The 23,152-nt window shown below is 36.4% G+C and overlaps 1 protein-coding gene across 1 annotated transcript; it reads left to right on the forward strand.

Moving 5' to 3' along the window:
• Nucleotides 1-1,411: 1,411 nt before the first annotated feature.
• LOC129278632 (carbohydrate sulfotransferase 15-like) lies at nt 1,412-22,239 on the forward strand. Its single transcript, XM_064111603.1, has 8 exons — nt 1,412-1,477; nt 8,596-8,829; nt 11,892-12,099; nt 12,656-12,778; nt 13,630-13,783; nt 14,919-15,078; nt 16,972-17,116; nt 17,620-22,239. The coding sequence occupies exons 1-8, from the start codon at nt 1,412-1,414 to the stop codon at nt 17,838-17,840; spliced, it is 1,311 nt and encodes a 436-aa protein (XP_063967673.1). The 3' UTR covers nt 17,841-22,239.
• The last annotated feature ends 913 nt before the right edge of the window (nt 22,240-23,152 follow it).

The following is a 23,152-nucleotide window of genomic DNA, read 5'->3' on the forward strand; positions in this document are numbered from 1 at the left end:
AAAAAAATTAATGATATAATTTCATCAAACTCGAAAACTTTACGTCTTGAAAATTAAACTAATAGAAAGATGACATGTGATATAACAGTGACAGGTTCATATGTTTTAATGTATATAATACATTTTTATCATCATTTTCCTCCTCTGATTCTGTACTATATTATTTTAATGATGCCCATTATTTTGAATGCGGAGCGGTGTGAATTGCGTCTGTGACTTGACTTTTGTCCATATGTTATTTTTCCCACCGCACGTACAAGTTCACACGAGTTCACGTGATATATGACTGTATTTTGTTTGCTATTCAAGAAGTTTTTTTTTCAGTCTGTTTTCCCGGATTCCAAATAATGTCAAAATGTCAATGTGTAGGAATGTGTGAAAAGTGATCGGATTTTATTTGTAGACATCCCTTCCCCATCCCACAAAAGTTGAAGGCCTATAATTTTGTTGAATAGTTATAGGCTTATATCATATTAAATTTTCAACACTACGATTGCATGCATTTTTATTTATGACTGTATAACAGTATTTTTCATATATAAATCCTTTATGGGCTACATGGGGGGGGGGGGCAATTCAAGAAGTTTTTCAGTCAGTTATCCTCTGGTTCTCAGTCATATCAAAATTTCTACATTAAAAAAAAATCATTTTATTGTATTTACGTTGCAATTCAAGAATATTTTTCTACTCTTCCCCGATTCCCAATAATGTCAAAGTGTCAGTGTGGAAATATTGGTATAGGCATGGACCTAGTCAGAGTAGTAGGTTCATTGTGTAGGCCTACATTATGTTCATGTATTTTTTTGCAGCCACCCCTCCCCCACAAAAGTTAGTCCTTATATTATTGTCGAATAATAATCTTCAAAAATCATAATTACATGTAGGCCTATCACTGTACCCCTCAAGTATTTGGCCTATTCAGCCCTGTTTCATGTCGAATTTCATGTCCCTCCCTTTCAATTATTTATATTTCGATTTGATAATTGTCTATAGTAATTTTATAATGTTATTGATTTTTGTATGTACTTCAAATGTGATTATATGTTACTATTTCAATTGTATCATAATTGTAAATATGAAATTGAAAGTGGAAAATGAAATAATTGAATTGAATTGAATTGAATTAATTGGCAACATATAGAATTATCGAACTTTGTTTTGAGCTCGCCTTCAGCGCTTACAAATTTTGCAGAGTAATGCACCTTATTAAAAACTCAGCCGCCTCAAAATTTTGCCTCGGTTGTTTGCAAAACATAATTGTAAATTACCAGGGCCCGGGTGAAGCTGTAGGCAAACTGGATCCCTTGGTGAGAGCATGGACCTGGTGAGAGCATGGAGCTATAGCTCCATGGTGAGAATCTGTCAATTAATGACTTGAATTTTAATTGGCTTTTGGAAAGTATTACTGGCGATGGCGGTGAGCTTTGAACTTGTTTTAGTTGTCAGAAAGTTTGCGCCTCTTGGTGAGGTTTTCCAGGTATGTAGGCCACTGGACTGTAGGCTCTATCATCTGCTCATCCTACAAATAACACAAGTTACTTAATTCTATAATAATTGGGCCATAATAAACTACAGGCATCAGTCATCTTGACCAGTTTTCTTTATCAATTTGTCGGAAAATACCCTTGAGTAATGATAACTTTTCTGCCATCACTCCTCGTTCTTGTTACTTGTCAATGCTGGCACTTTGGGCAACACCAAAGGCGTCGGTCGTTTATTTTTCCATTCGCTCTCCCCCTTTGTGATCGTAGGAAAAAAGTTGAACTTGGCACAATCGTGTGAGAGTAAAGACACAATCGTGTGAGAGTGAAGTGGGTGTTCAGTGTAAACACAGCGTCAATTGACTTGCTTCTTTTATAGGCCATGTAATTGATGTAAACATTCGTTGGTGTTCTCAATGGTCTAGTGGTGTTTATTTTTCCTCTGCCGTCACATTTTCTCTGCATGGCTCAACAGAATGTTGATAGCTTCTTGTAAACATTCTCGTTCCATCCATATAAACTTATTTTCCAAAATATTCCGCCATAACCCTTTTTTCTCTGTTTTCTTCAAACAATGTTTCTTAAATAGCAAATGTATTTCTATTTTCCTATAATCATGATAATAGTCATGCTCCTAGTGCATGCATATACTTTTATGACATGTTAACGTAGTTAGGTTATTTTAGCATCATTTAGATTTTGGATCCACTATTTTTTCTTCAATATTCACGTCTGTTTTGGCGACTACTACTAGACTTTGATATGCTGACATATGACCATGTTGATAATCTATTTATTGATATCATATTGTTGACAGGCGAAAGTGGAAGTGACCTCGTAGTGTTCGAAATCATCTTAAAGGCACATTTCTCCGTTTGCCCTGTTGCTCTTAATTTAAAGGACAAGTCCACCCCAACAAAAAGATGATTTGAATAGAAAGAGAAAAATCAAACAAGAATAACACTGAAAATTTCATCTAAATCGGATCTGAAATAAGAAAGTTATGACATTTTAAAGTTTTGCTAAATTTCACCAAACAGTTATATGCACATACTGGTCAGTATGCAAATGAGGGGACCGATGACATCACCCACTCACTATTTCTTTTGTATTTTATATGAAATATGAAATATTTGAATTTTCTCCTCAATGTCATGTGAGCAAAGTTTCATACCTCCCTAAACAAGTGGGATTTGATTGTTTTAACATTTTGTGGTTCAAACAAGATGGTCATAATTGTCATATCCGTAAAAAATGAAATATTGTTTAATTCAAACAATAAAAAACTAAAGAAATAGTGAGTGAGTGACATCATCAACTCTCTCATTTGCATATCACTGAGTTGAGCATAGAACTGTTTTGTCAAAAATAAGCGACACTTTAAAATGTCATAACTTTCTTATTTTCCATCCGATTTTGATGAAGTTTTCAGCATTATTCTTGTTTGATTTTTCTCTATTTATTCAAATAAACATTTTTCTGGGGTGGACTTGACCTTTAATCTTGACCTACTAATTACTATTTTGTTGTTGTTTGATAAATAGGACCATAATTAGGGAGTTTTCGCAACCACTACGTAGACGCTTTCAGGAACGTAGAGAATCTATTGCCAAAAGCCATTCATGGCAAAGAAGTCTTTGTCGCATTCGGTGAATCACAACAGTAGTTTCGTCCGTGACTCAAGTTCATGCATGATAGGTTTGGGACCCCATGGAAGCAGAGCTTGTGAGAGAGGCCCCTTATAAAGTACATTACAACAATAATGAGATGAAAAAATATTTACAATGATAATCTAGAGAGTAAATAAGAAAATACATACAAACACACACGCACACACACACATATGGTTTATCAAGAATCAATTTAAGATATTCTGTAATCTTTCAAATAAATATTTTCGACATGAATTTTTAAATATGGGCAGTATTGGACTGGATCTAAAGCTTTGTGGTAACTTATTCCATTCTTTTGTACAAGCTATCACAAAATAATTCAAAGCAGTATTTGTTCTTGTAAGTGGTTGGTGGATAAGATTTTTCTGCCGTGTATTGTACAAATGGACATTTGAGTTAACAACAAATGCATCTTTAAAAAATGAACAGTTTTGAAAGGATTGTGATTTGTACATAAATATCAAACAATTGAAGGAGACTAAATCATCAAGAGGCAAAATCTTCAATTGCAGAAATAAAGGAATACTTGGACATCTGTAATTCGAATATGTTATGAGCCTGGGCAAACGATAAATTTGCAATTTTTTGTCAGCTGCCGAATCTTAGGACGATCTGCTGAAACGTTTCACCAATTTTCGACCAAGACCTCAAAGCTGTACATTGTAATTTGACGGGCATTATCATTGTATTTAATATATGGTCTAGAATCCGCCCCCTTTGCAATTGCGAAAAATCTCTATTTTACTCCAGTGTTACATCTACTCGATATCCAGGGGTGTATCTAGGGTGTAATTTTTAACACCTCGGGGTGTGATCCTCATGTGATACCATCTGGTGTCGGTTTTGACACCAGTTTTTGCTGTTTGGTGTTTTAGTCATAGGCGTACATAGACTTACTCGGGTAAATTGCCGATTCGTCTACTGCCAAGTCGTCCACTCACCACATGGTCTACCTTTATTAAGTCTAATGCCATTCCGTCCAACATTTCGTCTAACAACCATTTGGTCCAGTAACCATTTTATAGTCAAATCATCACTTCGTCTAATCACCATTTCGTCTATGACCATTTCGTCTCATAACCATTTGGTCTAGTATCCATTTCAATTTCATTCATTTTGCACAATTAACGGTTAGTCCAATTAGACCAAATGGAATATGGACTAATAAATGGCTATGGAACCAACTGGTTATTAGACAAAGTGGTGAGTGGACGAATTTGGCAATTAGGCCATGTGGATAGTAGACGAACTGGTGGTAGACCAAATGAAAGTAGACGAATTGGAAATAAACCGCCTACACATACTGTCTCATAATTTACATCCATGCTTAACCTAACATTTTCGTTTGAAAATAACCCCTACCCCCCCCCCCCCCCCCCCCCCCCATGGAACCAGGTGGATAATTGCCATCTGCGGAAGCGTTGTTCCGCCCTCGCAAAGTGTCATGCTACTTTTCCGTTATTACGTCCTTGAGAATTGGAAATTGATAGACATATTCACCTGTTCTACACTTGGGTCTATATATTTTCCATATTTTCGAAACGAATGAACACAAAAGGGAATCAAATGCTTATTTTTGCCCGACACAACTCTGGGCGAGGCGATCTTACAGAGATAAATGTTTGAGCTCGAAAATTAAACGGTGAATGCAATTGTCAACTTTTCAAATAATGTTTAATTGGATGAAGCAAAGACCATCACATTATCTTTTTCCTTTTCTGTACTCGTTTTTATATTTTATCGATGTGAGTTTAGGAAAGAAAAGCCTATTACCTTCAGGTGCAGTAGAAAATCTGAATATCTTATTGCTGCAAAACATGATAAGATTATGCAGCACTTTCAAAAGTTTATTTATGTTATAAACCCGTATTTTGTACCATGTAAATCAGTTTTGAGTACCCACTGAAAAAAAACACAAATGTTTGTGATTAGGAACAAAATGTAAGAATGCGCAGACTTTTTGCCGACTTTTTGGAGCAACGCCTCACGGCTGTCACCTCTATTCACTGTGTTTGATTTGTGCACAAACATTCGTGTACCGGACGGGCGGTTTATGACCTATTGCACCCCGAAAGTAAGGGAGGCGGAAACGGTGTCTGACTTTTAAGGTCCATCCCTCTCTCCCAAAAGGCGTCCAATACCACGTTGTTTTAGTTGTTTGTTTCTCGTCCATTTTCGAAATCTGAAATAAGAATTGTCATATTTCCCCCTATGTATATTCATGGCCGTACGCAGCGGGGGGGGGGGGGGGGGCAGAAATTTTTGAAAACTTACATTTTATTACTGATGATTTTCACAAATGCACCAAAAGTGTGCACGAAATCCTTCAATTTCACTTTACAAAATGTAAAAACACCTCAATGTCAAGCTCGGTCGCTTCGCTCCGTCGTTTTCGAGTTTACGCTAACTGCTCCCCCCCCCCGTAAAAAAAAATCTGCTTACGGCCATGTGTACATTTTCCGTCAGCCGCGAGTTAATACTTTTCTACAATATATATATTTTTTTCAACATGGCTCATAAGCATTTTCATTGTGCAAAATAACTGGACAAAGTTGGAACTAGCCTATTTTGGACATAGGGCTAAGTGAGGATTTGACTTATTAAGTATTACACCAACTTAAGTGTGCACCAAATGATAATAAGACCAAAGTAGACCAAATGGAACTGTATCCCATTAGACTAAAACGCCATATCATTTGGATCATATGGGGAAGTTATTCATGGTAATGACCGCAAAATTGTTAATTTGAGGTTTCCTCGCCCTCCCGCTGTTAATACTTTTGTTAAACTTTTGTTGCATAAGCTTACTATAAGGAAATGCCCCGACAATATAACCCCATTTTAAATGGGATCATTAGTTTCCGAACTTTCCGATTATTTCCGTGCTGACTTCCGTTAATTAAACTTCAGGCTGATAATAATATGATTGGAACAGATAAAGAAAAATCAGACAAAACAAGTGGAATGCCTCTGGCGGTCTCACCTGCATCACGCGATTCAATATAGCAGCAGTGCTGACTTTGAAAACTACTATAACTCGCACAAGATGTTCAGTGATACTTGGTTACTCTTATGTCCACGTTTTATGAACTAGACCAATACACTTACAGAGATATGATGGTAATTCAACAAATACCCCCAACATGGCCAAAGTTCATTGACCTTACATGACCTTTGACCTTGAACATGTGACCTAAAACTCGCATAGGATGTTCAGTGATACTTGATTACTCATATGTCCAAGTTTCATGAGTCAGATCCATAAACTTTCAAAGTTATGATGGTAATTCAACAGATACCCCCATTATGGCCAAAGTTCATTGACCTTTGACCTTGGTCATGTGACCTAAAACTCGCACAGGATGTTCAGTGATACTTGATTACTCATATGTCCAAGTTTCATGAGTCAGATCCATAAACTTTTAAAGTTATGATGGTAATTCAACAGATACCCCCATTATGGCCAAAGTTCATTGACCTTTGACCTTGGTCATGTGACCTGAAACGTGCACAGGATGTTCAGTGATACTTGACTACTATTATGTCCAAGTTTTAATGAATCAGATCCACAAACTTTCAAAGTTATGATGGTAATTCAACAGCTACCCCCAATTCGGCCAAAGTTCATTGACCTTTGACCTTGGTCATGTGGCGTGCAACTCATACAGGATGTTCAGTGATACTTGATTAACCTTATGTCTAAGTTTCATGAACTAGGTCCATATATTTATGATGACATTTAAAAAACTTAACCTTAGGTTAAGATTTTGATGTTGATTCCCCCAACATGGTCTAAGTTCATTGACCCTAAATGACCTTTGACCTTGGTCATGTGACATGAAACTCAGGCAGGGTGTTTAGTAATACTTAATTAACCTAATGGCCAAGTTTTATGAACTAGGTCCACATACTTTTTAAGTTACGCTGTCATTTCAAAAACTTAACCTTCCGTTAAGATTTGGTGTTGACGCCGCCGCCGTCGGAAAAGCGGCGCCTATAGTCTCACTCTGCTATGCAGGTGAGACAAAAACTGAACATTTTATCAATATCGGACAAGGAATAACAAAGTTATAACATTTTTTATTTGCATTATTTCGGTGAAACATATCTGTGCATGTCGTCATGAATAATCATCGAGCAAACTGATGATGTCACATCGATATCCCCGCTTGTTCTTTTTTGTATTTCATTTCATGAAAATTTGTTCATTCCAATATTTTCCCCCAAGAACTAAAACAGTTAGATTGACAGCTGATTTAATGCATTGGATATTCATTACTGCAACCTATTTTATCGTAAGGGGGACATTACCATTCACACTTGTATGAAAAAAAAAAAATTTCATGTAATAACATAAGAAAACGGAAAGTGGGGATGTGACATCATCAGCATACCTCATGAATATTCATGATGACGTACATATAACTGTTTTCACAAAATATTGCTACATTCTAAAATTCAATAACTGCGTTATTTGTTATCATATTTTAATGAAATTAACAGCATTTGCTAAGTGAATTTTACTCTACTTATTTAGATACATATATTTTCTGCCCGGGGTACCTCTTTAAGTCTCTGTTAATCATTGTTAATCGAGGTAATATGATATATATCTTGGCATAAGACAGCTATTATAGAGAGAACAAATTGTTTGGCTATCTTCAACTTCACTGTACAAAATATTGGGAAAAAATTTTACCACCACGAGGGTAATCATGTGTCCAACCAATTTTGGACAGTATTTTACCCAATGCGGGAAGCGTATTGTCCAGTAAGGTTAAAACATACATAAGCAGCAAAATTTTACTTTAGAATGGGGAAAAGTTTCATCACACCGGATGAATAAAAATGCCCCAAAGAAATGCCCAATGTTGGATGGACACATAATTCCCTCTGGAGCACTTTTACCCAATAAGTTTTAGAGTGAACAGGGTGCTACATAACTTTTTAGAAGCACTTGCCCAGTTGGGCAAGTAAATTTTTAAATAGTTGGAATATACTTGCCCAGAAATCTATTTCACTTGCCCGAAAAAAAATCCTTGAATAAAAAAGTTTTACATCTTGAAAAGAAAGTTTTGTGGTTTTATAAACCATTGACATTTTTCTCTCTTTTGACATGAAGTGATCTACCTTGCTATTGCATTTCTTTTTCCAAAGTGATTTTATCTTGCCTGCCATGACCAAAATTAGGGTCAATATCATATATCATCGACCCTAATTTTGATCATTCTACTGTGAGAATTTTGCTTGCCCAACTCGGGCAAGCAGTTTTGGTCTTTACTTCAAAACGCTTGCCCGACTCTAACTTTTACTTGTCCCGGGCAATCGGGCAAATGCTTATGTAGCACCCTGGTGAAGTAAGAAGGTTCCGGCGCTACACATTGATAAAAATATTAATAATATTCATAGTAACAATAATTTCTTTTATCATTGTTTTGTAGAGGACACATGCCCTGACCTTCGTCTCCCTATGTAGTACACTGTTCTATTTCGGCTTCTACAACCGCTCCGTCTTTCAGGACTTTTTCGCCCGTACCGAGGTCGACGACTACCAAGCGGTGAACGAGATAAGGATAAGACAAACCTTAGACAAGGCTTCGGTGTCGTCGTGGAGTTATGACGCTGAGAGACTGAGGGATGCGCCGGAAAGTAGTTTGAAAAATCTTGCACCTCAGGTGATTGTATAAACATTTTCTCCTCCTCCTCCTCTTTCTTCTTCTTCTTGTCTTTCTTCTTCTTCTCCTCCTCCTTCTTCTTCTCCTTCTTCTTCTTCTTTTACTTCTTCTCCTTCTCCTCCTTCTTCTCCTTGTCTTTCTTATTCTCCTCTTTCTTTTTTTTTCTTCTTCTTCTCCTTCTTCTCCTTCTTCTAATTCTCCTCCTCCTCCTTCGTTTCTCCAACTTCTCCTTCTTCTCTTTCTTCTTCTTCTTCCATTTTCAACATTGACAGTTTTTTTATTTCCTCCTCATAATTTCATTACATCTTTCAAGTTTAATTCAATAAAAATGCAAATTATTTCGTTATTTGTATATCTACAAAGAACCGGAACGGATCCCCTAATTCTTTTTAAGAAGTAGGCCCTATATATATTTTTTTTCATAAACGAACTCCCGATGAGACTGTGACACCTGGCAGATGGATCGGGATGTTACAAATTCACACAGGTCACGAACTTATATGTGAAAAATAGGGAACCGAAAGGTTCAAATGATAAGTATAACAGGACACCAATCTAAAACCTTCCAATCTGTATGTAATGCAAGAGGAAATTCTAGTCTGGGCATTTAATTTTGCATGGCTTGATAAATGACCTTCCACTTTTACACATCACGGTCAATGACAACATGATTAGCTGTTGATTTGAGATTCAGTCTGTATTTTCTTGCAGCTTCCTGCGCCTCCATTCTCATTTCCATCTTTCTTTTCCGATTGGTCTGCTTCCGTTTTCCCCTCATGCACCTCTTCGCCTGTTATATTCTTTTATTAATTTATTATTTAATTCTTTCACCTATCCATACATCTATTCATTCACTATTTCATTTCTACATTCATCCATTCATTGTTCCATTCTTTCATACATTCATAATAATGTCATCCCTTCAACCACCCATCAAGTCATTCGTTAGTTCTTCTTTTCATTTAATATCAATTCTGTCCATCCATTCATCCATATATTATTTTCATTCCTTCGTTCATCCACATTCATTCATCCATTCATTCGTTAGTTCTTCTTTTCATTTAATATCAATTCTATCCATCCATTCATCCATATATTATTTCCATTCCTTCGTTCATCCACATTCATTCATTCATTCGTCGTTAGTTCATTTAATTTCATTCATTCATTCATCATTCGTTAGTTCTTCTTTTCATTTAATATCAATTCTGTCCATCCATTCATCCATATATTATTTCATTCCTTCGCTCATCCACATTCATTCATTCATTCATTCAGTCATTCATTCATTCGTTCGTTCGTTCGTTCATTTCATTTAATTCATTCTTTCATTGATTCATTCATTCATTCATTCGTTAGTTCTTCTTTTCATTTAATATCAATTCTGTCCATCCATTCATCCATACATTATTTTCATTCCTTCGTTCATCCACATTCATTCATCCATTCATTCGTTCGTTAGTTCATTTCATTTCATTGATTCATTCATTCATTCGTTCGTTCGTTCATTTTAATCCTTTGGCCCATTCATGGTTTCTTTCTTTCTTCCTTCCTTTCTTTCTTTTTTTCTTTCTCGTTTCCATCTCTCTTTCTTCCTCTCTTTCTATTCTTCTCCTTCATCCCCTCCTCTCCCTGTTTTGCACAAAGAAGATTCTGCAACTGCATGCGATTAAGGGTTACATTCAAAAGCCTCTGAAAAAAAATTATCAATCGAAAAGGCAAGTTGTGTTTGATTTAGGGGGAGTTGCGTTCGATTTCAACTCTCTCTGCAGCCAGGCCCCTGGACTACTAAAAGGAAATCATTCCTAAATCAAGGACAATCTCCGGAAAATTTAGGTCGGAACCTTTGGTCCTGAAGATTACGTTTTTGACAGCGAAACCGGCGAGATCGAGATCCAGTGAGATCAAGCGGAAATTGCTCCCGATCCCTTACAAATCGCGACTGGCAGACAATTTTGATCGCTGACGACGACGAAAGAAACCCCCCCCCCCCGAAACGTGCATTGTCGTTTTCATTCTCATCACTCGCCATAATTATTATCTCGCAGCCGGGCGGTGCTATGGGGGAGGGGCAGGGGTGACCACCCATTTGATTTTTCAGATAGTGAAAAAAGGGGGAAATAGAGTTAGAAAAGGGAGAAAAGGAAAGAAGAATACATGTACTATAAAAAAGAGATAAATATGTATCGCATATGTCGTTTTGCCCCCCCCCCCCCATCAAAATAACCTAGCTCCATCCCGATCTCAGATAAGTATATTGATATTAAGTTCATGAAGTATATTTTACAACTTTGTGATATATTTTTATGATAATGTATATAAGTACATAAATATACATAAATGTAAAATTATATGATCCTGAAAGTATAATACAGTCACAGTGTATTCGGAAACTTAATATTTCAGGTCTACAGGGTTTCTGTGTAGTGGAAATATGTGCCAAAAGGCCCCCAAGGAGGGGGGGTGAGAAACTTGCCTCCTTTCATAATATTAATAGATTGTTTCTACAAGGCATTGGGTTTCTGTAAGTCAAATTAACTTGCTTTGGAGGGAAAATTACAGATACACCTATAAAATTCCTTATATTTTGTATGAACCTTTAATTTTGAAAAAAGAAGTGAGAAAATTGTTTAATCATGTTTTTATTTATAGTTTATTTAAAGAGACTGATGTTTTTAGAATAAACAATACCGCCCTATTACACCTATTTCTAGACGCCTATTTCCAATTTTAGTTGTTCCCCATGTAACATAAATTACACACTCTTAAAAAAAAAATCCGAATTGGAACACTCGAGGAAAGGGTTTCTAAAAAGGTTCATGTGCTCAAGAACCTTAAATGGTTTAATAAAGAACCTAAAGAGATTCCTAAGTGGCTGTTTAATTTAGATCCTTTTAAGGAACAAGGTTGCAAATACGGGACAAGCATATAACCCTCCAATAACCCTTTCTTTTCTAAGAGTGTATTCAACTCTTTTGTAGAATAATAAATGCATGTACCGATGGCCCAAATGGTTTTAAGAAAATAACTTTAGTAAAATAATTTACTTCTTTTTGTTGCAGCTATTCGAGGCCCTTCCGCAGCCATTTTCCCCCAAGTTTAGGAATCCATGCTGGGACGTCCGCAAGAAACCGAGGCAGTGTCTACCTTATTTCTATCTCATCGGGATGCCCAAGTGCGGCACCACGGATCTGTGGAATAAATTAATCCGCCATCCCTACATCGCTGACACCAAGAAGGAACCCCATTGGTGGAGTAGGATTAGAATGGGTTCGTATTTTGGGTCAAAGAAAAAGAGAGAGATAAATGTTAGAAAAAGTGGGAGAAAATATAAGAAAATAGAAGAAAAGGAGAAAGAAGAGTATGAAAAAGACAGGTCTGGCCTGTGTAACTCTATAATACTCTTATTATTGAATTGACACAAAAAATGATGTCACCTTAGTTATTAGTATGTTCATCAAAATATTATGGAGCTGCCCCTGGATATGCAATCACTAAATTTGTAAGATATAATTATGTAATTATTCAAGTTATTGTTATGATTATTATTATTGCTATTATCATTATTATATCCTTATTACTATTATCATCATCATCATCATCAGTGTATCATTGCCATTGTTATCATCATTCATAGTATTATTATTAGTCATCTTAGGTGGAGGCAATGCAAACCACACAAAGCTATACACTCAGAACAAATCTCATACCAGATTTGTTACCCCATATTATTATTATTGTGATTATTCCAATTATTATCATTTCACTATTATCATTATCATCATTATTATTCTTACCATGATCATTAATTATCCTCTTTTTATAGGTCGAGGCAATGCGAACCACACAAAGTTAAACTCCAATCCCATCTCATACTACACTCGATTTGCCAGAATAGTTGTCAACTACACAAGGGTGTATGATCGCAACATAAGCAAGGTTATCATTGGTGAGAATGAATTGAAATCTATTTGTAACAATATTGGGTCTGAAAGAAAAGAATACTATCATAATCCATATCTCTCTGCATACCTGATACTTTAATGGCGTAAAAATTTGTCTAAAAATATAAGATTTCAAAGTTAATAAACCGTATAAACTGACTGGAATCTTATGTGTCAGCCAACAAACAACACTCACTTATTTAAAGAGATAGTCCAGGCTGGAGATATTTATATCTCAATAAATATAGTAAAATTCACAGAGCAAAATGCTGAAAATTTCATCAAAATCGGATGACAAATAATGAAGTTATTGAATTTTAAAGATTTGCATTTTTCCGGTAAAACAGTTCTAGGCATGTGTTCATGACTATTCATTAGTTGGGCTGATGATGTCATATCCCAACTTGTTCTTTTGTATTTTATTATATGAAATTAGGTTTATTCAAAAAAATTTCTACCGAGAACTAAAACAATTGGACTGACAACTGATTAAGTGCATCAGTTATTATTGCCGCAACTTATTTCATCATAATGGAGACACATCATTTACACATGTATGAAAAAATGAAACAATTATGATTTCATGTAATGACATTAAAAAAAAGGAAAGTGGGGATATGACATCATCAGCCCACCTAATTAATATTCATGACGATGTGCATATAATTTTTTCACAAAATATTGATAAACTTTAAAATTCAATAACTTCGTTATTTGTTATCAATTTTTGATGAAATTTTCAACATTTTTAATGTACATTATACTCTATTTATTTAGATATACATATTTTCAGCCCGGACCATCCCTTTAAGAAATATGCATTATCTATGAAATATGTTTTTATCTTGGTGTCAAGGTGATGGGTCTGCTTCTACCATGTGGGATAACCGATATTGGAGGTATTTTTATCCTAACGCTACCCATGGCCCCGCCCATGTCAACGGAGAGTTGATTGTAACGATCCAACCAGATGCAAGGGCGATAGCTATCCTGAGAAACCCCTCAGACAGGTGAATTTCTAGCAGATGATGATGGTGATGGAGTATACAGTAGTAATGGTGATGGTGATGATGATGGTAATAGTGGTGGTGATGATGATGATGGTGGTGGTGGTGATGATTTGATGGTGATGTTGGTGATGATTATGATAATGATGGTAATAGTGGTGGTGATGATGATGATGGTGGTGGTGATGGTAATGATGGTGATGTTGGTGATGATGATGATGATGATGTTGGTGATGATAATAGTGGTGGTGATGATGATGATGGTGGTGGTGATGATTTTGATGGTGATGTTGGTGATGGTGATGATTATGATAATGATGGTAATAGTGGTGGTGATGATGATGATGACTGTGGTGATGATGATGATGGTGGTGGGGATGGTAATGATGGTGATGGTGATGATGATGATGATGATGATGTTGGTGATGATAATGATGTTGGTGATGATAATCGTGATGGTGATGATGACGGTGATGACGATGATGATGACTGTGATGATGATGATGGTGATGTTGATGATGGTGATGTTGATGGTGATGATGATGTTGATGGTGATGATGATGATGGATACATCTGATAATGGTGGTGATCTTGATGACGATGAAATGGTGATGATGGTGATGGTAATGATGATAATGATAATGGTGATGATGATGGTGATAATGATGATGATGCTGCCGACGATGATGATGACAATAATGATGATGATGATGTGAATACATGATCATGATAACCAGTGGCGGACCATGAGCCGGAGGAGACAAAGCGTTGGAGTGACACTGTATTGTTTGTGAACAATGCTGTGCCCCTCCAATGCTTTGTCTCCTCCGGGTCACGGTCCGCCACTGATGATAACAGTTGTGTATCAATGGTGAAAATTGTGGTAGTGATGGTCTTATATTTTATATTGCCGCGATGGCAGGTTAAAATATTGATGGTGGTGATAGAGATAATTGGTCGTGTTGGTACTGATTGTGGTAGTAATTGGAATGATTATGAGTATGTTTATTTTGGCGCTAAATATGTTTTTGTTTTTTTTAAGTTGATGGGGTTCCTTCAATTAAAATACACTTGTCTATATTACTGTCAAAATATGTGTCTTTATTTTTGTTCACTTTCTGTCTACATTTTCCTGCAGGTTATACTCTGACTACCTCTATTTCACACCTGCAAGTACGCTAACACCTCAACACTTCCACGAAAGAGTGCGAACAAGTATAGAGAAGTTCCATGAATGTACAAAAAGATTAGATGTCCGTACGTGCACGTACGATACCAGTAACTTAAAGGACTTTGTGGTAAGTCCCCTGAACACTCGTATGGTTGATTGCCATTTGGTCCACACCCATTTGGTCTCAGTCAGTGTTCTAGCTAGACCCATTTTAGTGGTGGTCGCCATTTCACCACATATTACAAAGTTTTTTCAGGCCGAATTAGTGGTCTTAACTTGAAGCTAAAAGCGTCGGAACATCAATGTAATAACAATCTAATATAAGCAAATCTTTGCAAATAACCTAATATAAATCAAATATAAGAACGTTTAATATCAATCATGCAAATATAACAAGATGAAAGATAGAAATGAACACAAGTGCAATTCCTCTTTTCAAGGAGTTAGTTTTGAAGCACTTTTCATTTGAAATTAGTGGTGGACGGAAGCAGTATTTTTCATGAGTGTTGGCCAGAAATCTTCTGTGCCGGTCGGGTCGTCATCACTGCCATTCACTGTAGCTTTTACACTGGTCTCAGCTTACATGGTCTTGTTTTGTCTTCATCCAGTATTCCAGTTCGTCTACTAACCATTTGGTCTTATTGCCAGGTAGCCCATTTACCACTTTGTCAATTTCCAGTTTAGCTATTCCCATTTTGTCTAATATCTAATTGGTGTAACACCACTTAGTCTATATGCTTAGATAAACTGTTTATGAACTAAATTTACATTTTGACTAAGAGACAAAATAGACCAATATAATATCCTGAAGATAATATTCGACAGAATCTCTATGCGCTTTAAATGAGATTGATCACTAAGAATAACAAGTAGAACGCCTCTGGCAGTCTCGCCTGCATTACGCAATTCGATATAGCAGCAGTGCTGACTTTGAAAACAGCTATTAAATAATTATTCACAAAAGAATACTATGTCCATTGACCCAAGATGACCTTTGACCATGATCATGTGACCTAAGACATGTGCAAAACAATCATCTATACTTGATTACCCTTATGTCTATGTTTCATGAACTACATGTGTAGATCCATACACTTTCTAAGTTATGATGCAAATTCAACAAATACACCCAACACGGTCATGTGACCAGAAACAAGCCCAAGACATTCAGGGACCCTTGGTTACTCTAATGTCCCAAGTTTCATGAACTAGATCTACAAACTTTAAAGCTATGATAATTCCACCAATACCCCCCCCCATATTATCAAAGTTCGTTGACCCTAAATGACCTTTGACCTAGATCATGTGATATGAAACTTGCACAAGATGTTCAGGGATACTTCATTGCTCTTACGTCTAAGTTTCATGATTTAGATCCATAAAATTTCAAAGTTATGACAATTCCTCAAATACCCCCAACATGGTCAAAGTTTGTTGACCCTAAGTGACCTTTGACCTTGGTCATGTGACCTGAAACTCAGGCAGGATCTTCAGTTATACTTTATCACCCTTAAGTCCAAGTTTCATTAACTAGGTCCATATACTTTAGAAGTTATGACGACATTTCAAAAACTTAACCTTGGTTAAGATTTTGATATTGATTCCCCCAACATGGTCTAAGTTCATTGACCCTAAATGACCTTTGACCTTGGTCATGTGACCTGAAACTCAGGCAGGATGTTCAGTAATACTTGATTCATGAACTAGGTCCATATACAATTCAAAACTTTAACCTTGGTTAAGATTTCAATGTTGACGACGCCGCTGCCATCACCGCCGCCGCCGTCAGAAAAGCGGCGCCTATAGTCTCGCTCTGCTATGCAGGTGAGACAAAAATGGCAACTTTGGACAAGTAGCAAGGAAAGTTCTGGACCAATAATAAAAAATTACGTGTTTTTTCCAAGTACCATTTCCCTTAGTCGGTACATGTAATGAAAATATATCATAGATAGCATATTTATGAGAGAAAAAAATATAATTCTATGGAAACCTTTTCCCTCTGTTTTCATTTTTATTTCAGAGATTAGAAGTCGGTCTATACAGTGTCTACATTCGAGACTGGTTATCATTCTTCCCAAGGAAGAGAATAAAAGTAATCCGGATCGATGAATGGCATCGGCAGTGCGCTAAAACACTGAGAGAACTTTATGAATTCTTAGCCATAGGTGAGTTTGGGCTCCCATTTTATCGTCACTTGAATTTACAGAGTCCTTGACTCCTTAGCTGGTCTCCAAAAGAAGCTTTTGTGATGATCATGTTCAGAGTCTGGATTTACTTTCAACTCTCCTTACTTTGTGCTTTAAAGGGAATCACAGCAATTATTAATGAGAATTTAAAGCAAAAATTCTCTTTTTTTGTAATATTCAAAATTTTCTTAATTCAGGGAAATGCTGTAGTGTGGATACAATGGTTTATAAAATCACTGGAAGGGAGGAATATGACGTTTGGAATGATTTTGAAAATTTATCTTATTCTTTGGATAATGAGAATTTTGATCTGAAATTTGGTAAGTCAAGTTCAAGATATGCTTTCAGAATATAACTAAAATACTGAGGAGGATAAGGAGGAATGATGATGATGATGCACTATATAAGCCAGTACAATTATGTTATTATCATTATATGCAAGTCATTTTAACAATATAATCATACTTGATTTATTGTTACAGAACCACTTCGAATTCCAGCATTAATCAAGATATGTCAAGACGATGCGGAAAACACTCGCTCTCCAGACAAACTAAGCCTTGGTCCAATGCTTCCCGAGACGCAACAATTACTTGATGAATTTTACGCTCCTTTTAATCGTGAACTTGCACGAATGCTGGGCGACGAGCGGTATTTATGGGACGACAGGGGGCCTGGCAGCAGCGAGGAGTCCGTGCCTTGAATCTTTCAGACCGCGGTTACGCCTTATTAGTTTCAAGAACTTCAGATCGGGGATCGTGTGCAAAAATTCCTATGCAAGTCATTTCTGACTATTTGCCGTTGAGTCAATCAATTGTTAACAATACGATAATTGATTGGTGTGTTTTTATGAAGACATATACAGTTACAACTTGTATTTATTTTCAGGATTGACTCTTTCCTTGCCAGCTGCTTTTAACTTTGGAGTATGATGTTATGGTGATGTTTCAATCACATATTATGAGAAAAATTTGGTCACTTACAGATAATCCAAGAGGTGCTATTTATCTGTTTTAAGGCCTTGTCACATTGTTCCTTGTAAGCCTCGCGGGTGAGTTGCAAGCAATCACCCGCAACTCCCCTGCAACAGAGTTTTGAGCATGCTCAAATCTTTTCTGCAGGCAAATCAAGACTTGCGTGCGCTCCTGCGGGCAACATGCATGCGTGCGAGCGATGCGAGAGATACTGTCAATGCGGGTGACCTGCAGGTAGCAAAAGTAGTCATCCGCAAGTCACGTGCAAAGCTTGCACGGGAAAGTGTGCCAGGGACTGTACAGTCTGATAAGTAGAATATCAAATCCCAGCTGCACTTGGGAACTATATTCTGCCCTCACTCATTGGACATAAATCTGCAATTCTGTCCACTTTGTAAATATATGTTCTTGCCTTCGAGACGTTTTATATTTATAACACCATTTTATTTTTTAGAATGTCATTTGATGTTGTCTATACTCCTGGATTATGTGCTGTAGGATCTACAGTTGTACTTAAAGAGAGAATGTTCTCTTGAGTTTGTCTTTCTCACTTATGGAACAGTCACATGTCACACTGGCGGATCCAACTCCAAACTGGTCGATGATGTACCATTTGAAACAATGTAATAGCCTCGATCGGTCTGGAGTCGGTTACGGTGATGTGACTTTGCATTAGTTTGCGTTCTTCATGCTGGGGAAAACAGTATTAGTACAATTTAACAAGGTTATTTTTCTGTCTTCTACTATTGATATGCGTGTGCACTGTAAGAATTATGGTCGCCAAGCTGAAGCCGGGGTAATAATATCCAGGTCCTTTGGAAGCGCATAGAGATGTCATCATCGTAATGTGATATGCGCTATACATTTATTATCTATTTTGTTTATTATTATTATTATTGATTGAAAATTTTCCGCATTGTTTCCCTTATTTGTAAATCATGTGGAAAACAGACCTGAACATTTTGAAGGAATGTAGTCTCCAGTCCCAACTTTCTGTGGTACAGAAAACAGAAAAGAATCACAGAACTCCAGACGAACACAGGCCATTGCTCTGGAAAATGGAACCTCACTTATTTTGTTTTTCACTATGCAGGCAAAGATTAGCGGGAAAACTTGCTCTTGGGTGTATAAATTAGACCGATGGTTTGTTTAGATGTACATGTACATATTTTCTTGCCATTATTTTGCAATAAACTGCAAATCAATTAAAATGCTGCACTTTGATGCAAACCTTTTAAAGTCACAAACCTACATCACAATAATGACAGGATTTTTTTTATGTTGTAGATTTCATCAGTTTTGTCCATCACTAACAAGAATTTTTGTTCACAAATGACTTTTTTTTGTGTGTGAAAAGGCCTTGTGACAAATAAGATAAAGATGGAAAGTTACAATCAAGTCAATTGGAAGGAATTTCTTTTCAAATATGTCCTAATTCTAATTCAGGTACAAATTCTATTCATTGTGTGATATACATAGAAGTTCATTTTAAAGTTATTATTGGTGCTATAGTTTTATGACAAAATTAACTTTTGTGCCTAATTTCTAATACAAATGGAAGCCTTTTAGTCATATACTTGCATAATGTTATCATGCAGGAAAAATAATCATTCAAGAATAATAGCAGAATAAACTAGCGAATCCCCGTAGCAATCAAATGAGAGTGTACGGTGACCTTTCTTGATGAAGAGGAATTAGATACCCACATGTAAACGGAACAATCAGGGCCCCATCTTACAAAGAGTTACGATTGATTGGCAAAGAGTTATTGATCCAATCAATCGTAACTCTATATGGAAATCCATCAGTGTCATCATTTTTTCTATAGGAAATTGGCACAATGTCCTTTGTAAACATAGAGAAGCACAGTGAATTTAAAAAAAAAACAATGAATGCATGAATATACATCATAGTTGGAAAATATTTTGAACAGACATGCATAATACATGTTGACGTTGCTGGCCGTCCGTAGTTGCGATTGATCAGATCAATCATAACTCTTTGTAAGAGGGGCCCTCTATATTAAACATGTTTTGATTATCTCGTGAAGCCAGACATAATCTGAGCACATCCTATCCCCCGAGGGAAAAGGTAATTTTTTGGTCTAGCAAAGACCGTATTTTTAAGTTTCATTTTGTATGTGTAATATGTGACTTTTTCATACATATATTATTTAATGTTTCATTGTATATTATCATGGGATGTATATAATCATTTTATCAGTATGTAGGGAGATGGCTCAGTTAGAATGAAGCCTTTTTCATCAGTTGTTAAAAGAAACTTATTCTTATAGACATTTGGGATTAGAATGTGCTATGACTGTATGTATATCTGTTGATTCATAAATGAAATGTCCTTTTCCTTCTTTTATTTCTCACTCTCTTCTTTCCTCCTTATTTGCACTGCCTTTTTTTCCATAATCTATTCTGGGCCCCGTCTTACAAAGAGTAACGATTGATCCAATTAATCGTAACTCTATCCATCAGTGTCATAATTTTTTCTAAAGGAAATTTGCAAAATGTCCTTTGTAAACAAAGGAGAACACACCAAATTGTCAAGTAATCAATGAATTTATGGATATACATTCATATGTAGAGAAATTTTTGAGCAAACATGCTTTTCATATGTTGACTTTGCTGGCTTTCGATAGTTGTGATTGATCGGATCAACCACAACTCTTTGTAAGACGGGCCCCAGATCTCCCCAGGTGGATGTTTCATAAAGCTGTTTGTAAGTTACGAGCGACTTTATGAATGACTTGTGATCCTTTCTTAGAAGCGTAATCAACACTAGTGAAAATTTGGTCACATAATTACCATTATTATTTGTTTGGCGTCACCTGTGCCTGGGAGGCAAAAAGTGAACTGAATCACTTTGACCCGCAGATCTCTCCTCTCCGATAGTTATTTCCAATTGGTCTAATGCCAATTTGTCCGATTACTAATTCGTCTACTATCATTCGGTCAACTATCAGTTCGTCCACTATCCCCAGGGTCTAAATGCCATTTCGTCCACTCGCCATTTTGTCTAATAACCAGTTGGTCCAATAGCCATTTAGTCCATTTACCATTTGGTCTAATTGGACTTAAGTGTCAATTGGGCAAATTTAATATAAAGAAAATGGGTATTAGACCAACTGGTTATGAGACAAAATGGTCATAGACAAGCTGGTGATTAGACAAAGTGATTATTGGACCAAATGGCTGTTAGATGAAATGTTGATTGATGGAATGGCATTAGACTAAATGAAGGTAGACCACGTGATGAGTGGACGAGTTGGCAATAGACGAATCGGCAGTTTACCTCTGATAGGATCACCAGTCGTTTGTAAAGTAGCTCTTAACTTACAAACAGCTTTATGAAACACCCTCCTGTTTTTCTAGTAGGATCCCCTTTCATCTCTTCAGGGACCCCTTACACAAACCTCAGTCTTTGTCTGCTCCCAAGACCAATCTGTGCATGCTTATAACTTCTAAGAAATTTTCCCTGAGAGGATATGGTGTAAGTGGGTATGAAATCCAGAAAATAGTTATCAGGGCCAGTATTCAATTCAATACTTATGCCAGAATTTTTTGTATTTTACTCATTATTTTTCAAAAGTATAATACTTATCCATCTTTGGTATTCAATTGCATAAAGTATTTTGCTTAAATCTTAGTCAGCCGCCTGCCAGACTTAAGCCTGGCTTGCATGCAGTTTACAAAAGTAATATGCTCAGTCATACATTCAGCACACAGATGGATTCTTACATTGCGCGTTATTTGGCTCAAACTTTGGACATTACAATGGTTATTAGTAAGTATTTTGCTTAAATTTGGCTTGATTAAAATAAAATACTTAGATGTGATCTGAATAAAAGTTTAAGAATTTTGCTTAGCCAAGTAAAATGCTAAGTAAAATACATACCATATTAATATTTTCAATTGAATACCGGCCCTGGTATTTTGAGGCCTTAACAAAATCTTCCAAATGTACAGGTAATTTGGTGATCAAGTGAGTTTGAATGCCAATCATTTTATGTACTTGGCCCAAATGTCAATAATCATATTTATGTCATGAAATTCACACTATGCTGTTGTTTTACGAGTTGTAAATGAGAATTTTATATAAATGGGATGAATTTTGTTGAAACAAATCAAATTGTGTGAGAGTGTTTTCATTTTGACCTACGTTTACAAAGTATATGGGTATGCCCACCCCCCCCCTCCCTTTTATTTTTAATGGGAACTGATGTTATCTAAATTGCAGTGATAATAATTTAAACGAAAGTTACAGAGGTGAAAAAATAATTGATTTGATTTCTCAACCACTCAAACTCATAAACAAGATATGTAAATATTGAAATACATTTACGAAGATGTTTATAGATGTTATTGTCTTTGGGACATCGAAGAATTTTCTGGATTAATGGATTATAATTTCGAGAGATGAGGTCGTGTCGTAATCCTCCTTTGTTGAGAGAAATTTATCCAAACTGCTGCACTTGACACAGGTGAGGTGTACCCGGTAGAAAGAAATTCCTCGAATGCTCGAGCGCCCGATCAAGGTAGCCATACTAAAGCCAGGGGTAATAGAACAGTTTTCAGAACTGAAGTGGCTTTCCTGGGTTAAATATGACGTTTTTATTATTATTTAGAAGGGATCTCCATGGTGACAAAGACTGCCTCACAGACCCCCCCCCCCCCCTCTCAAAACCATCTAAGTTCTTTGTCTAGAATGAGCACATCTTTGACGTTGCGTTGGGATGTGAAACAATGGGTTCTGGCATATAACCTACAATTCAATTTCTTTTCATTGGAGCGGGAAAAATGTTGGTGATGGTCAACGCTTACAGACCCTTTCTATCAGAACCTTGTACATGTAAGTTGGATGCAGCGAGTCTAGGTTTCATGGCCTGCTATCAGATCTATGGAGTGTTCAGGGAATAATTTTCCTGGTATCGCAACAGAATTTGCTCCACATTGTTGAAAGACTGCTATGCATAAAGTCTTTTGTATAGCATATTTTTGCATAGGACTGTACATTACTTAGTTGAGAGCTT

The sequence above is a fragment of the Lytechinus pictus genome, chromosome 16 (genome assembly GCF_037042905.1).
Source record: "Lytechinus pictus isolate F3 Inbred chromosome 16, Lp3.0, whole genome shotgun sequence".
Lineage (NCBI taxonomy): Eukaryota > Metazoa > Echinodermata > Echinoidea > Temnopleuroida > Toxopneustidae > Lytechinus > Lytechinus pictus.